Source organism: Sander lucioperca, chromosome 19, assembly GCF_008315115.2.
Source record: "Sander lucioperca isolate FBNREF2018 chromosome 19, SLUC_FBN_1.2, whole genome shotgun sequence".
NCBI lineage: Eukaryota > Metazoa > Chordata > Actinopteri > Perciformes > Percidae > Sander > Sander lucioperca.
This window is the reverse complement of record NC_050191.1, coordinates 28,597,994-28,613,708: the sequence shown is the minus strand read 5'-3', so window position 1 is coordinate 28,613,708 and position 15,715 is coordinate 28,597,994. Positions and strand designations below refer to the sequence as shown.

At 44.3% G+C, this 15,715-nt stretch overlaps 1 protein-coding gene across 1 annotated transcript in view; it reads left to right on the top strand.

Moving 5' to 3' along the window:
• Window positions 1-15,715, top strand: part of LOC116045384 (adhesion G-protein coupled receptor G6-like) — a 76,104-nt gene that overhangs the window by 54,687 nt on the left and 5,702 nt on the right. Inside the window, exon 8 of the mRNA XM_035995081.1 lies at window positions 5,587-5,652. Coding sequence (XP_035850974.1) covers window positions 5,587-5,652 — 66 coding nt within the window. The remainder of the gene's footprint in view (window positions 1-5,586; window positions 5,653-15,715) is intronic.

Genomic DNA, 15,715 nt, shown 5'->3' with positions numbered 1-15,715 from the left:
TTTCTCTAATCACAACATGCCGCTCAGAGGAAGATAAGCAGAGAGCAGAATGGAGGGGACAGAAACGGGGGGGGGAGGGAGATAGGAAAGAGAACAAAAGTCCAGTAATGTAAGAGAGGAAGAGGATAGTAATGGAGGAGAGATAGGAGAGACAGGAGAGGAGGAGAGGAGGAGAGGATGAAGACACCAGTGATTTTTATCTCCTGAACAAACAAACAGTATCTGCTGTTCAGATATTTCAACACAACATAACCATACATGCATACATATACTACATACATATATACATACATACATATATATACTACATACATACATACATATACTACATACATATATACATACATACATATATATACTACATACATACATACATATACTACATACATACATACATATACTACATACATATATACATACATACATATATATACTACATACATACATACATATACTACATACATATATACATACATATATATATATATATATATATATATATATATATATATATATATACATATATACTGTACATACATATATACTACATACATACTGTACATACATATATACTACATACATGCATAGGGGAATGAGAGGGGGAAACGCCAGAGCAGGAGGAATGAGAGGGGGGAAACCCCAGAGCTGAGCAGGGGGAATGAGAGGGGGGAAACGCCAGAGCAGGAGGAATGAGAGGGGGGAAACGCCAGAGCAGAGCAGGGGGAATGAGAGGGGGAAACGCCAGAGCAGAGCAGGGGGAATGAGAGGGGGAAACGCCAGAGCAGAGCAGGTGGAATGAGAGGGGGAAACGCCAGAGCAGGAGGAATGAGAGGGGGGAAACCCCAGAGCTGAGCAGGGGGAATGAGAGGGGGAAACGCCAGAGCAGAGCAGGGGGAATGAGAGGGGGAAACGCCAGAGCAGGTGGAATGAGAGGGGGAAACGCCAGAGCAGGGGGAATGAGAGGGGGAAACGCTGGAGCAGGGGGAATGAGCAAAGGAAACGAGAGGGGGAAACGCCAGAGCAGGGGGAATGAGAGGGGGAAACGCTGGAGCAGGGGGAATGAGAGGGGGAAACGCCAGAGCAGAGCAGGTGGAATGAGAGGGGGAAACGCCAGAGCAGGTGGAATGAGAGGGGGAAACGCCAGAGCATGGAAGAATGAGAGGGGGAAACGCTGGAGCAGGGGGAATGAGAGGGGGGAAACGTAGCAGAATATATTCCTTTTTAAAACCAAAACATAGCAATGTAGATGTAGCCAGAGAGAGAGAGAAGAGAAGAGAGGAGACAAAGAAAAAGAAGAGAGGGAGGCAGGTATGAAGGAGTAAGAATTAAAGCTTTAGTGCGTAACTTTTTGATATTAATGAAGGTCCGTTACATTTAAGCCGTTGTCAAATGAGTTGCTACAAAGCTAATTAAGACTATCAGCTCCACACAGCTCTCTCTGGATCTCTGACTATGTTCAGAAGATTGTGGCGTCCGGCGACTTTCCCGAGCAGAAACTCAGATAATTACCTCTTCTGAAAAGTCCATCATGTTTTTTTAAAGGTCCCATGGCATGAAAATTTCACTTCATGAGGTTTTTTAACAGTAATATGAGTTCCCCCAGACTGCCGAAATGGTACATCCTAAGGAAAGCTCATTGTGGGACTGGCTAGTGGCTGTAATTCTGCACCAAGGCTGAATTTCAGGAAAGAGACTTCAGATACAGTATTAGGGGACCACTAAGGTCTATATAAAGAGACTTCAGATACAGTATTAGGGGACCACTAAGGTCTATATAAAGAGACTTCAGATACAGTATTAGGGGACCACTAAGGTCTATATAAAGAGACTTCAGATACAGTATTAGGGGACCACTAAGGTCTATATAAAAGAGACTTCAGATACAGTATTAGGGGACCACTAAGGTCTATATAAAGAGACTTCAGATACAGTATTAGGGGACCACTAAGGTCTATATAAAGAGACTTCAGATACAGTATTAGGGGACCACTAAGGTCTATATAAAGATACTTCAGATACAGTATTAGAGGACCACTAAGGTCTATATAAAGAGACTTCAGATACAGTATTAGGGGACCACTAAGGTCTATATAAAGATACTTCAGATACAGTATTAGGGGACCACTAAGGTCTATATAAAGAGACTTCAGATACAGTATTAGGGGACCACTAAGGTCTATATAAAGAGACTTCAGATACAGTATTAGGGGACCACTAAGGTCTATATAAAAGAGACTTCAGATACAGTATTAGAGGACCACTAAGGTCTATATAAAGAGACTTCAGATACAGTATTAGGGGACCACTAAGGTCTATATAAAAGAGACTTCAGATACAGTATTAGGGGACCACTAAGGTCTATATAAAAGAGACTTCAGATACAGTATTAGAGGACCACTAAGGTCTATATAAAAGAGACTTCAGATACAGTATTAGGGGACCACTAAGGTCTATATAAAAGAGACTTCAGATACAGTATTAGGGGACCACTAAGGTCTGTATAAAAGCATCCAAAAAGCAGCATGTCATAGGACCTTTAATCCTCCGTGTGCTCCTTGGCTACTAGCAATTGTGACTTCAACAAAACTGCAGAGCCGATGTAGTTTGCTCCGTCCGCACCTGTGTGTCGGACCTCTGCTCTCTGTCAACATGCAGAGAGGACAGATAAGCTTGCTTTGATTTTACGTGAACCAATACTCGGTGTGTGTTTCGCCGTGATTCAGTCGGTATCGGTAAAAGTACCGGGTTCGGTACCCAACCCTAGTCATAAAACAGGATTATCATCTGCGCATGTGGTAACATCTTGCGCATGTCGAATTGTGCAGGCAGCACGGATCGCGTACCCACACAGTCCTCACCTCCTCTGAACCGCATGCCATCAACAGCTGATCACTGCGATGATTTACTGACATTCACTCCAACACATTCCTTCTTTTACTGTGTGTGTGTGTGTGTGTGTGTGTGTGACTCAACACAGTCTCTGCTTTCACTGCCCGTCTGTTCGCCCACTCCCTCTGAAGGCCTGTGAATATACAGCATGTGTGGGCCGGAGCTGCTGTATTACATTTCAAATGGCCAAAGCTCTTGATGAGCGCTTGGTTTTTTTGGCCGCTATAAGCACATAATTGGACAGACAAACTGTTCCTGGCATAAAAAAAAAAAAACAGCAGGAATTTGGTTCCCTGAAAGCAGCCAATCTGAGAGTCTGAGCGATCGCAAATCTGAATGCCATCAGAAAAACTGTGTGAGAAAGTTTCTCGAATGCAAAATGTCAAGAGATTCATGTTCTCCCAGGAAACATTACATTTGGACAAATTAGATTATCATATTACCAAACTGGTGATGTCTCCAGCTCTTTTCCAATGCATGCTGGGATAATTCCCCTCAAACCTGAGCAGGATAAGAAGTTTAAAGAATATGTAGATGAGGGATATTTTCACTGGAAAAAGAAAATCACACCGAAGGCACAGACACGTAAAGTTTATTGATGTGCTTTTGTTTAATTGAAAAAGTCAAATATCTTTGACTGTATTACTGCATGTCGCTTTTTTCTACATTTTTGTAACTTTTTCCCTCATTTTTGTTGTTATTACCAACTTTTTGAGGCTATCTCAGATGTTTTTGTATGTATGTATATATATATATATATATATATATATATATATATATATATATATATATATATATAATCTATATCTGACTGCTTGAATGTGTTGATGAAAACCATGTGTATACTTATAGTCATAAACATGTTAGCATGGTGACGTTAGCGTGAAGCTCCCAGAGCCTTTAGCATGGCTGCATACTCGTTAATCATGTTAACTTCTTGTTCTCTGCAGAATAAAAAGATTTCATGTGGCTGAATCATATCATTTTGGAGGCTAAAATGGTGAATAGCTGCACATATCTTAAACGTTTGGCAATTCAATCTGATTTTCAGCGTGGAAATTATCAATAACAACGTCAATATTTAAACAGCAAACATTTTTTTAGAAGAAAGGGAGATCCATCAGTAGCAGAGTGTACCAGAAGCCCTTCACAGACTCTGCACTAAGATGGCATTGGGATGAAGACAAGTTCTCCCCATATAACCCAGAGCATAACTCATGGTGGTCTTCTTAAAGTGGTCTGTACACTCAACATTTTCTGACTCATCGATAATGTTGGGAACCACTAGGGTCTATATAAAAGAGACTTCAGATACAGTATTAGGGGACCACTAAGGCCTATTTAAAGCAGCCATATTATGCTCATTTTCAGGTTCATAATTGTATTTTAAGGTTGTACCAGAATAGGTTTACATGGTTTAATTTTCAAAAAACACCATATTGTTGTTGTACTGCACCGCTCTCTCTCACTGCTGCAGATCCTCTTTTCAGCTGGTCTCTGTTTTAGCTACAGAGTGAGACCTCTTTTCTTCTTCTTCTTCTGGACTATCTTTGATTGCACTGCACATGCCCAGTAGCTCAGATGTAGATCATGTCAGCTAGCTAGCTCCATAGACAGTAAAAGAAAGGCTGTTTCTACAACTTGGGTCAGTTACAAGGCAGGATTAGCTGGGAGACTTCTAAATGAGGGCGCACATGGAAGTAGTTCTTTTGTAGATTATGGTGAACTTGTGTGTGTTGTAGCAGTGCTTTGCTATTGAGAACGAGGTAGCATGCTAGCGTTAGCATGCTAGCGTTAGCCATAGCGTTAGCATGCTAACGCTACGAGCTAATGGTTGCGGTTAGCCTGCTCGTTTCGGCTTGTGACGTCACAAGCCGTGCCGATTTTGAACAGCTCACCCAGAGACTGAAGGCAGGACACATTCAGAAACTGTATCTCACTCTAAACACCATGGATGGATTTTTTTCAAAGTTTGTATGTGTGTGGAAGCACCAGAGACACAACATAACACCCCAAATCCCAGAAAAGGTGATTTTTTCATAATATGGGCACTTTAAAAGCATCCAGAAAGCAGCATGTCATAGGACCTTTAATCCTCCGTGTCCTCCTTGGCTACTAGCAACTGTGTGGAGGCGGGGGGTGCCCGTGCGTGATCTTGGAAGGCTTGTGTCATGTGGACGCGCCAACAGTTTTGTTGTCATTACTTAGAATACATCATGGGGTTGTTCCTATTACCGCCTAGCCACGAAAAACATTGCAAACGACAACATTGCAGGAAAAAGTGACAAAAACATTAAAGGAAAGACAATAAAAACTTATAAATAAACATATAAAATGATGTAATGAAGCACAGAAGACGAATGATCTTTAAAAACCCGACAGAAATGGAAAAAATTGCAAAAACGTCAAAAATGCAACAAAACAAATGCAACAAAAATGTCAACAAAAAAATCAAAAATCACATTTTTTTTAGCTGGATAAGTAATGTGAGTTTTTTTGTTTTTAATCTATTTGATTCGTTAAATCAACGTTAAATTAACCAACTGATCTGAAATTAATATTTTGTAATACTGTACTGATTCAGAGTGTGAAAACCTGACTTTTTTTGCTAACCTGTCCCCACATAAAATCCATGTTCCCTGATCGTTTTAACTGATTAACCTTTCTGTTTTTAATCTCCCCTCCCCTTCCACAAAGGTGTCACCTCGCAAGGCACCACACCACTCACTACCAGCTGTGACTCCCGAGGACTGGGCTGCCCAGGTAGGAAAAACAAACACCTCTGCATGCCGAACACTGTCCTCAGCAACTGGTCCTAAAAATAACAAGACTGCAAAAAAACGGGACCTTTATTTATCCACTCTCTCTGTTTGATGATCTCAAAGTAATACACTTTGGGTAACTTCTTCTTTTGAACTGCAAATCACCAAATCAATACTTACTGGGAACAGTTGCTCGGCAGAAACTTTCTGTCACAACAAATGATTGTATTTTTTAAACCAGAGCGAGCAAGCGAGCGTGAGGATTTAGGTTGGAGCGATTTAAATGTCAGAGCATCGCCTTATCTCCCACTTCATCCTGCTTCAATTTCGCTCCTGTACCGCTCACACCGTAAGTTCGAAGCATGCCCGAGCCCGTCTCTGTGTTCTTGCATGAAAGTGTGCAGATGAGCGCCCGCCCTACCTCCATGCCGCCCAGTGCCCGTCATCCGGCGGATTATTTTGCTGCCGAAGCTCTGGGCACGAAGGGAGGGTGGGCGCCATTCATCTGATAAATACAACAGTTTTTTTTCCCCTTTTTTGGAGCGATTTGATTAGAGCGTGACAAAATCTCAGTTGAGGGCAGAGCGATATTGAGACGAGAGGCTTTGAGCAGCAGGGAGCTGCTTCTAGAGGCCGGGAGCGACTTTGAGCAACAGGGAGCGATTTCTAAATGCCGGGAGCGACTTTGAGCAGCAGGGAACGACTTCTAAATGCCGGGAGCGACTTTGAGCAACAGGGAGTGACTTCTAGAGGCCGGGAGCGACTTTGAGCAACCGGAGTGACTTCTAGAGGCCGGGAGCGACTTTGAGCAACCGGGAGCGACTTCTAGAGGCCAGGAGCGACTTTGAGCAACCGGGAGCGACTTTGTGCAGCCGGGAGCGACTTCTAGAGGCCAGGAGCGACTTCTAGAGGCCGGGAGCGACTTTGAGCAACAGGGAGTGACTTCTAGAGGCCGGGAGCGACTTTGAGCAACCGGGAGCGACTTCTAGAGGCCAGGAGCGACTTTGAGCAACAGGGAGCGACTTCTAAATGCCGGGAGCGACTTTGAGCAACCGGGAGCGACTTTGTGCAGCCGGGAGCGACTTCTAGAGGCCGGGAGCAACTTTGAGCAACCGGGAGCGACTTCTAGAAGCCAGGAGCGACTTTGAGCAACAGGGAGCAACTTCTAAATGCCGGGAGCAACTTTGAGCAACCGGGAGCAACTTTGAGCAACCGGGAGCGACTTTGTGCAGCCGGGAGCGACTTCTAGAGGCCGGGAGCGACTTTGAGCAGCAGGGAACGACTTTGAGAAACAGGGAGCGACTTCTAGATGCCGGGAGCGACTTTGAGCAGCAGGGAGCGATTTCTAGAGTCCGGGAGCGACTTCTAGAGGCCGGGAGCGACTTCTAGAGGCCGGGAGCGACTTCTAGAGGCCGGGAGCGACTTTGAGCAGCAGGGAGCGACTTCTAGAGGCCGGGAGCGACTTTGAGCAGCAGGGAGCGACTTTGAGAAACAGGGAGTGACTTCTAGAGGCCGGGAGGGACTTTGAGCAATAGGGAGCGACTTTGTGCAGCCGGGAGCGACTTCTAGATGCCGGGAGCGACTTTGAGCAGCAGGGAACGACTTCTAGATGCCGGGAGCGACTTTGAGCAGCCGGTAGCAACTTTGAGCAACAGGGAACGACTTCTAGAGGCCGGGAGCGACTTTGAGCAACAGGGAGCGATTTCTAAATGCCGGGAGCGACTTTGAGCAGCCGGGAGCGACTTCTAAATGCCGGGAGCGACTTTCAGCAACCGGGAGCGACTTTGTGCAGCCGGGAGCGACTTCTAGAGGCCGGGAGCGACTTTGAGCAGCAGGGAACGACTTTGAGAAACAGGGAGCGACTTCTAGATGCCGGGAGCGACTTTGAGCAGCAGGGAGCGATTTCTAGAGTCCGGGAGCGACTTCTAGAGGCCGGGAGCGACTTCTAGAGGCCGGGAGCGACTTTGAGCAGCAGGGAGCGACTTCTAGAGGCCGGGAGCGACTTTGAGCAGCAGGGAGCGACTTTGAGAAACAGGGAGTGACTTCTAGAGGCCGGGAGGGACTTTGAGCAATAGGGAGCGACTTTGTGCAGCCGGGAGCGACTTCTAGATGCCGGGAGCGACTTTGAGCAGCAGGGAACGACTTCTAGATGCCGGGAGCGACTTTGAGCAGCCGGTAGCGACTTTGAGCAACAGGGAACGACTTCTAGAGGCCGGGAGCGACTTTGAGCAACAGGGAGCGATTTCTAAATGCCGGGAGCGACTTTGAGCAGCCGGGAGCGACTTTGAGCAACAGGGAACGACTTCTAGAGGCCAGGAGCGACTTTGAGTAACAGGGACCGTCTTTTAATGACCTGAAGCTACTTTTTGAGAAGCAGAGCGGATTGAACGAACAGCTTCGTGAGCGATTAGCAGAAATTCTCATCACTCCTCTCACATGCTATTTTGAACAGCTAGTAGAAACATATTTACTTACAGATTCAATTGATAGCCATTGCAGACGTTACACTTTGAGCAATGTTTTCCTCTTTTGTACTGCAAATGACCATATCAATACTTACTAGCTACTGTTGCTTGGCAGAAACTTTAGGTCACAACAAACGATTGTATTTTTAAACAGATAGGTAGGAAAATACTTACAGATTCAACTGACAGCCATTGCAGACAGTTCCTTTCTGCCACCAGTACTGCAGACTGTCAAACAGTTCTTCAACATATCCATATCAGTGTTTCCTAAACCTCTGTTGTCTGTAACTATTACACCTTCTGAAGGTTTGTGGGTTGAGTTGACTTGTTCATCAGGGATTATTGGGTATAAACTGTATGCTTATTTCACTTCCATGCCTACTTTCAAGAATGTCTAAGCCACCCTGAATCTTTCAGGAAGAGTGCAACTTGAACTTTAGGTTAAAACCTTGTTTCCGGTGCACTTTTATGCACCGTGAGTGCATACATTGTTGTCCCGCTAGCAAATGTACCCTGGCTGTGTTCCTTCCTTGAATTATTCACTGATGTACACACACTGATGTGAATGATTCCCAAAAACCTGCTGCCAAGAAAGTTTTCCATAACTGTGGTTCTCCTCCACAACTTCATACATATTTAATTCAGGTGAATGCACAGGGATTTGAACTCTCAGCCTTGGCAACATTGGTTCCATACATTTCCCATTCAGCTTGGCAGGATGATGTTTTTTGCCGTCAGCGTCTGCTCGATGTGCCTTGTTAAGGAAGTCCCAATGTCCCCAAAGTTCTCCTGAACGCCCCCTAAAGCTGCTTAACCCTCACGATGGATTCTGGACATCTTGTTATGAGAAACTCTCCAAGCTCAACCAGACTTGGTTCAGAGCACCTCCACGTTCCCCGAAGTCCAGAACACATTATAGCCTCAAAACTTTCCCAAATAATGTCAAACTACTCTGAACAAGTAAAATGATTTAAGGTCTTAGTTTGAGGAGAAAAGGAGATGGGGATGTTGGAGGATCAGAAGGGCAAAATGTGAGAAGAGAGATCTGATTTAAGAAGAGAAAGAAGGCAAAAAATAAGAAGGTAAGATGAGGAGACAGGAAAGAAGACGATAGAATAAAAACCGAAGAAACTAGAGGAAGAAAGATGTTGTTAGTGATACCATATTTCCAACCAAATTAGCACATATTTGCAGGCTTTTAAACACAGGAAAACCTGCTAAAAATAGCCGATAAACGTTTCCCATTGCCAGTAGACGAGTATGTCTTTCGTTTTCTTCTTGTAACGATCAATGTCAGGAATGCGCCCAGGAAAACCCGGGCAGTGACAATGTTACGGTGCTTACTTCTTACCTATATCGGTAACTTATTCAGTCTCGCTTTCAAACTCAGTGCTGACTAACCCTACAGTCACATTAGCTACAAAAGACAGCAACACGCACTCGCTTGATGGGCGTGCCTAGCCTACTTCTGATTAGCTTGGCAAAAGTCCATGCATTGTTGTTAATGTTAATGTCTCTGTATGAAAAGGTTAGATTGTACAGGACCGGGAACATGGACACCACTAAAATACGTTTTTCCTCCATTTTCTCACAGCTTTGCAGAACTAAAGTTTGATTGATTTGTTTCTGTGAACATTTGACACGGTGACGCGTCCGTATGGATAGTAGCAAAGAATTTCTAATATGGGAAGAAGTTCCACTCTCTCGATACTAGCTCCATAGACTCCCATTCATTTAGCCATCTAGCTCCATAGGGTCCCATTCATTTAGCCATCTAGCTCCATAGGGTCCCATTCATTTAGCCGTCTAGCTCCATAGACTCCCATTCATTTAGCCGTCTAGCTCCATAGACTCCCATTCATTTAGCCATCTAGCTCCATAGACTCCCATTCATTTAGCCGTCTAGCTCCATAGACTCCCATTCATTTTGCACTGGACCGTGATCTCCCCCAGTGGAACTCTGGTGGAACTGCAACCACATTCGGTACAATGGGGCTTAATAGGGAGTGGACTGGCTTTCCGTAGACGGGCTTTGATAGTAGCCTTGCATGCTATTGCCTTGTATCTGCAAGAGGTCTTACAAGTCACTTCAGAGGTATTGTCAAGTCACAAGAACGATGTTTTTGGATTTAAAAGTATTTATTTCTCGATCGGGGTAACAAAATATTTGAGATAAAATGCCAAACATATCAGATATATACAGAAATACGATGTCCTGAAGCGTTTCCACCATCTTGAATGATTTTCTTCGACTCGAGCAACCAACGTACATGCGTCACGCTGCCCTCACGCTGCCTTCGCTCTGATTGGCTGTCGCTTTGTCGCATCGCTCAGCATTTGCATAAAATAGACTTCTTGTCTATTTTGGCCTCGTCTTGCTGAGTGGCTGCGGCAAGCTCATCACTCATCTTTGGCAAATGGCCACTCCCATTGAAAATGAATGGCAGTCTGCCGCTTTGTCGCTGTCTCTTGTAGCTAATGTGACTGAGGTGTAATTTTGTATGATGTCCGAGTGCTGCTTGGACGGAGACAGACAGATGGACTTTGTGACTGAGATGAAAAAGAATTTTTACGAATACCAAAGAAGTCATAGCATTTTCTTCGGGAAAAAAGGGCAGAGTGTCCACCTGGGTGTCATGTTTCCATTGCTACCTGTGACTATTTTGTCCCGGGAATGAATGCCGATTGAAACCTAAAGACAAAAGCCAGATGTTAGTGGCTGTTAGTAGTTCTTTATCCAGTGGGGGAAATGGCTCCAGAGGGCTAAAACGAATAAGTCAGTTGACAGAAAGTTTTGAAAATTGTTCCATCGTTAAAGCGTAACTCTCGCCAAAATGCAACCTAGGGTGTTTTGGTGAATGTACCCGAATCAAACTTTAGTTTAAAAGCATATTTAGGATGGAATCGCCACTTTTAAGATGTACTGTATTTTAGTTTTTAGGTCAAATGGCCTTTTGAATGGGAGTGCTAGGGGCACTACTATGATCACATCAAAATCACTATTTTTAAACCACTAAGAAGGCTCGACACAACATGAGACTCCATGCATTTATATGGAACTAAGCTTTAGGAGCTTTCCATCTTTACTCTCCTCCCTGTTACGGTGCATTCGGAGACTATTTTTGACTGGCGAGATGGACGGTGACCGGAAAAACCAACCGCTACAGTGAGTTGTTCACAGGGAGGAGAGTAAAGATGGAGAGCTCCTAAAGCTTAGTTCCATATAAATGCATGGATAATTCGTTGTTTTGTCGTTAGTGAAACACAATATTGAACTTGTATTTGAAAAAGGAGCCTCATGTAAGAATGACATTTCCTCCTATGGAGTCCGTTCATTCACACAACCAATGTTGTCAAGTCTTCCGTTAAGGTGTAGAGCTCCTGGTGATACTTGGAGCAAAGTCTCATGTTGTGTCGAGCCTTCTTAGTGGTTTAAAAATAGATATTTTGAGGCTAGCATAGTAGTGCCCCTAGCACTCCCATTCAAAAGACCATTTGACCGAAAACGAGAATACGGTCAATCTTAAAAGTGGTGATTCCGTCCTAAATATGCTTTTAAACAAAAATTTGACTCGGGTACATTCACAAAAAGACCCTAGGTTGCATTTTGGCGAGAGTTATGCTTTAAGTAGAGCTGCAACTAATGATTATGTTCTGGATGAATGGATTAGCTCTTTGGTCTCTAAAATGTCAGAAAATGGTGAAAAATGTGGATCAGAGTTTCCCAAAAAAGCCCAAGATGACGTCCTCAAATGTCTTGTTCTGTCCACAACTCAGTGGCTGTGTCTCAAAGCGCCTACTGTCACACTTCAAACACTTAGTTTTAAGTATATAGTGTAGATGACGCAAAAAGTCAGTGCACTGAAAGTACCAGGATGACCCCCTAAAAACGGTCAAAAAGTTCAGTGTGGAACGATGGACCCAACGAGAATACGGTCAATCTTAAAAGTGGAGTTTGCATCCTAATTATGCTTTTAAACGAAAGTTTGACTCGGGTACATTCACAAAAAGACCCTAGGTTGCATTTTGGCGAGAGTTACGCTTTAAACAAATACTTACTCATCAGCTTCTCCCGTCATAATTAAGTCATTGTCGTTGGTTGATCGCACAAAAAGGACAAGCAAGAAGCACATTTTAACCGAATTTCCTGAAAATTGTCAAAAGAAATTTGAATCAAGGCTCTAAGGTTGAGGGTGTGATATGTTGTACAGATTGTTACGCCCTTTGATTTATGATTTTCGGCTCTTATAATGAAATAAAATCTAATTTGAGAAGAAAAGAAGTCGAAACAAGGACAGGAGTTGATTCAAGTTGGTTGAAATGAGGACATTCGGCGTGATCTTACCTCTTAACTCTCCTTCACAACTCAGCTCGAGTGTCTGCAGATGGGAAGAAGAGTGTAGAGAGGTTGTAGTGTATTAAGCATTCACCATCTGTCGCTCACTCCCATTAAAACAACTTGGAAACTAATCTCCTCAGGCTTGATCCGTTAAAGACATATTCCTTAAATGACCCCTTTGTGTCCTGAGGGGATCATACGTGAAGGAACCAGCGAACGTTGTTAAAGAAAACCACCCTAGGGGGCTGTTCAGTCCCTTACTGCCTGGCCAAAACCATTGTAAATGGAGTATGATACGTGCACGGATCGTGACCCAAAGACCCAAAAATCTCATTCTAGCCAATCGCCTTTGCTCCAGAAAGTCACAATATCTGGAACTTACAGTAGCAATCGTCAGAACAGTAGCTTGGGGGCCAGCTGACGACGTGACCCAAACCCACTCCCTAAATGTCAGTTCTCACATTATCCTGTGCTAAGGATTCCTCAGAGGGACATTTTTCTAAAGGTCAGTTTTCCTGGGATTGTGCTCGAGAGAGGAAAAGGAGTCGAGCAAATTCTAATCGAGCTGCAGCTTGTTTCCAATTATAAATGACTACAGCAGGTCAACAGGCCATGGGAGAGCGCTCACAGGGTTATACAGTCAATCCTGGAACTAGATTGGTCCGTATAGTGCAGTGGTTTAGTGTTATTTGTAAGTACTATGCATCAGAGATGCACCGATAGACCGGCCGTTGACCGGAATTTGCCGGTTTTCACGTGCTCGGCCATGACCGGCGACCGGCAGGTCAGTCTGACATATGGTGATTTCATGCCGGTCAACGCTACAATTAACTGACAACATAAGTTATACCAGTTACAGTTCTCAAGGACGCACGCACACACGGACGCCACAGCACGGTCGCCACGGCACGGTCGCCACGGCACGGTCGCCACGGCACGGTCGCCACGGCACGGTCGCCACGGCACGGTCGCCACGGCACGGTCGCCACGGCACGGTCGCCACGGCACGGTCGCCACAGCACGCTCTCTTTCTCCTTTCTCTCAACTTCTCCTCCGTGTGTCGGCGCTATTCTCCACATGTAGGAACCTGGTGAATTAACCTGCAACATGTCAGCTGTTTGGGAATTCTTCAGCGTGTGTGCAGAAGATAACAAGTTTACAATATGCAACACCTGCAAGGAGAAAGTAGGGCGTGGAGGGACGACACCAAAAACCTAAATCACATTTCTTTAGTTGATATTGATGTGAAAAGAAGGAAATGGTTCTAACATTGCTCTTTAGATGTGTGTGAATGTCCCACACCAGGAGTAATTTATATAGTTCTATTTTATAGTGATCCATTATCTGTTCAACACATGTTCTATTAAAGAAAAGATAAAAAATTAATATTTCTGTGTGCTGTGAAGTGGTTAGAAAAAATGAAATCGGAATCGGCTAAAATCGGTATCAGCTGGTCTAACTCAAAGAAAATCAGAAATCAGAATCGGCCTAGAAAGTTGTAATCGGTGCATCTCTACTGTATCTCTTGTGCAAGTGCACGGGTATGTTGTAGGCAGTGGTGGAAGTATTCAGATCCTTCACTTCAGTAAAAGTACAAATACCACTCTGTAAAAATACTCTGTTACAAGTAAGTCCTGCAGTGAAAATGTTACAAGCCCACGTCATGCTGCGGTGGCCAATCATGTAACCAGAGATCAGACTTGTGGGTGTGTTGTGAGGCGGTGTGGGAGTCCCGTACAGGAAACAGGAAACATCACTGCCTCTATCTCTGCCACGAGAAAGATTTAACACACCAAACACGAGCTCTGAACTGCCCGGGACTTTGTGGAATAGCTGACTGTTTCCTGCAACAACAAAGCACTCGCTATGTCTTGCTCATCTCTTTTCTTTCTCCTGTGCAAAGAAGCTGCCTTCAAGGGCGGCCAGAAACGTCGAAATCTATAAACCACATGTCAAACTCGAGGCCCGCGGGCCAAATTCCGGCCCCTTGCAGATTTAGATCTGGTCTGTATATCAGTTTAGGTTCACAATAAATTTCCGCCCACCTAGTTGTGTGCCAAACCAAAAACACAGGAGAGTGTTTTTTAAACTGTAATTATCTGACATTCAGAGCAGAATTTGGCAGATTTGCCGACTCTGAGACTCAGAAATTCCCCGAAAAGCAGAGAGAGAGATTTCATATTCAGGCTGAGAAACATGTCATCTTTGTTTTTGCTTGATTTGTTAAATTCTCTGACGGCTAAGGAACTCTTTTGATGACTTTTGTAGGCCTTCATGTCAACAAAAATATTTTAACCAGTTCCTTCCTGAGGCTATTGAGCAGCGGCACCATCTTTTCTCTCTCTCTCTCTCCCTCTCTCTCTCTCTCTCTCTCTTTTTCTCTCTCTGTCCCGCTCTCTCTCTTCCTCTCTCCCTCTCTCTCTCTCTCCATCTCCCTCTCTCTCTCTCTCTCCCTCTCTCTCTTTCTCTCTCCCTCTCTCTCTCTCTCTCTTTCTCTCTCCCTCTCTCTCTCTCTCTCTCCCTCTCTCTCTCCCCATCTCTCTACCTCCCTCTCTCTTTCTCTCTCCCTCTCTCTCTCTCTATCCCTCTCTCTCTCTCCCCCTCTTTCTCTCTGTGTCTCTCTCTCTCTCTCTCCCCCTCTCTTTACCTCCCTCTCTCTCTCTCCCCCTCTCTCTACCTCCCTCTCTCTCCATCTCTCTCTCTCTCCCTCTCCTTTTGTAGGCCTTCATGTCAACAAAAAGCGTACAAAAATGCCGGAAAAAATCAATAAATTTACAAAAAAGTGACAAATGTCTGAGAAAGCCACAAAAAAAGTCGGAACAAAAACAACAAAAATGAGGGAAAAAGCTACCAAAAAAAAAAAGAAAAGTGACATGCAGTAAGAAAAGTAAACTCTCCATGTCTGGCCCTCGGTGTGATTCTCTTTTTCCAGTGTGGCCCTCTGGGAAAATGAGTTTGACACCCCTGCTATAAACGATCTGATGGAAAACTTGAAGGTGTCGACATTATCGTGACATGACACTGTCATAACTATGACACGCAGTCCTTCCAGAAAAATGCAGAGTTTTTTTGTGATTGTTTTGGGCTAAAATCCTTGATTATGCGGCACGTTTCCTTAAAAAATGTGATGGAATATGCGGAATATTTATGCAATTTTATGTGATGAAATTGCGGGAACTTGCAAAAACTGTGGTTCCATCGTGGCTTCATCGCGGAGTTTGCAGCTTTTCGATGATGTTCACGTCGCGTAATTACGTCAC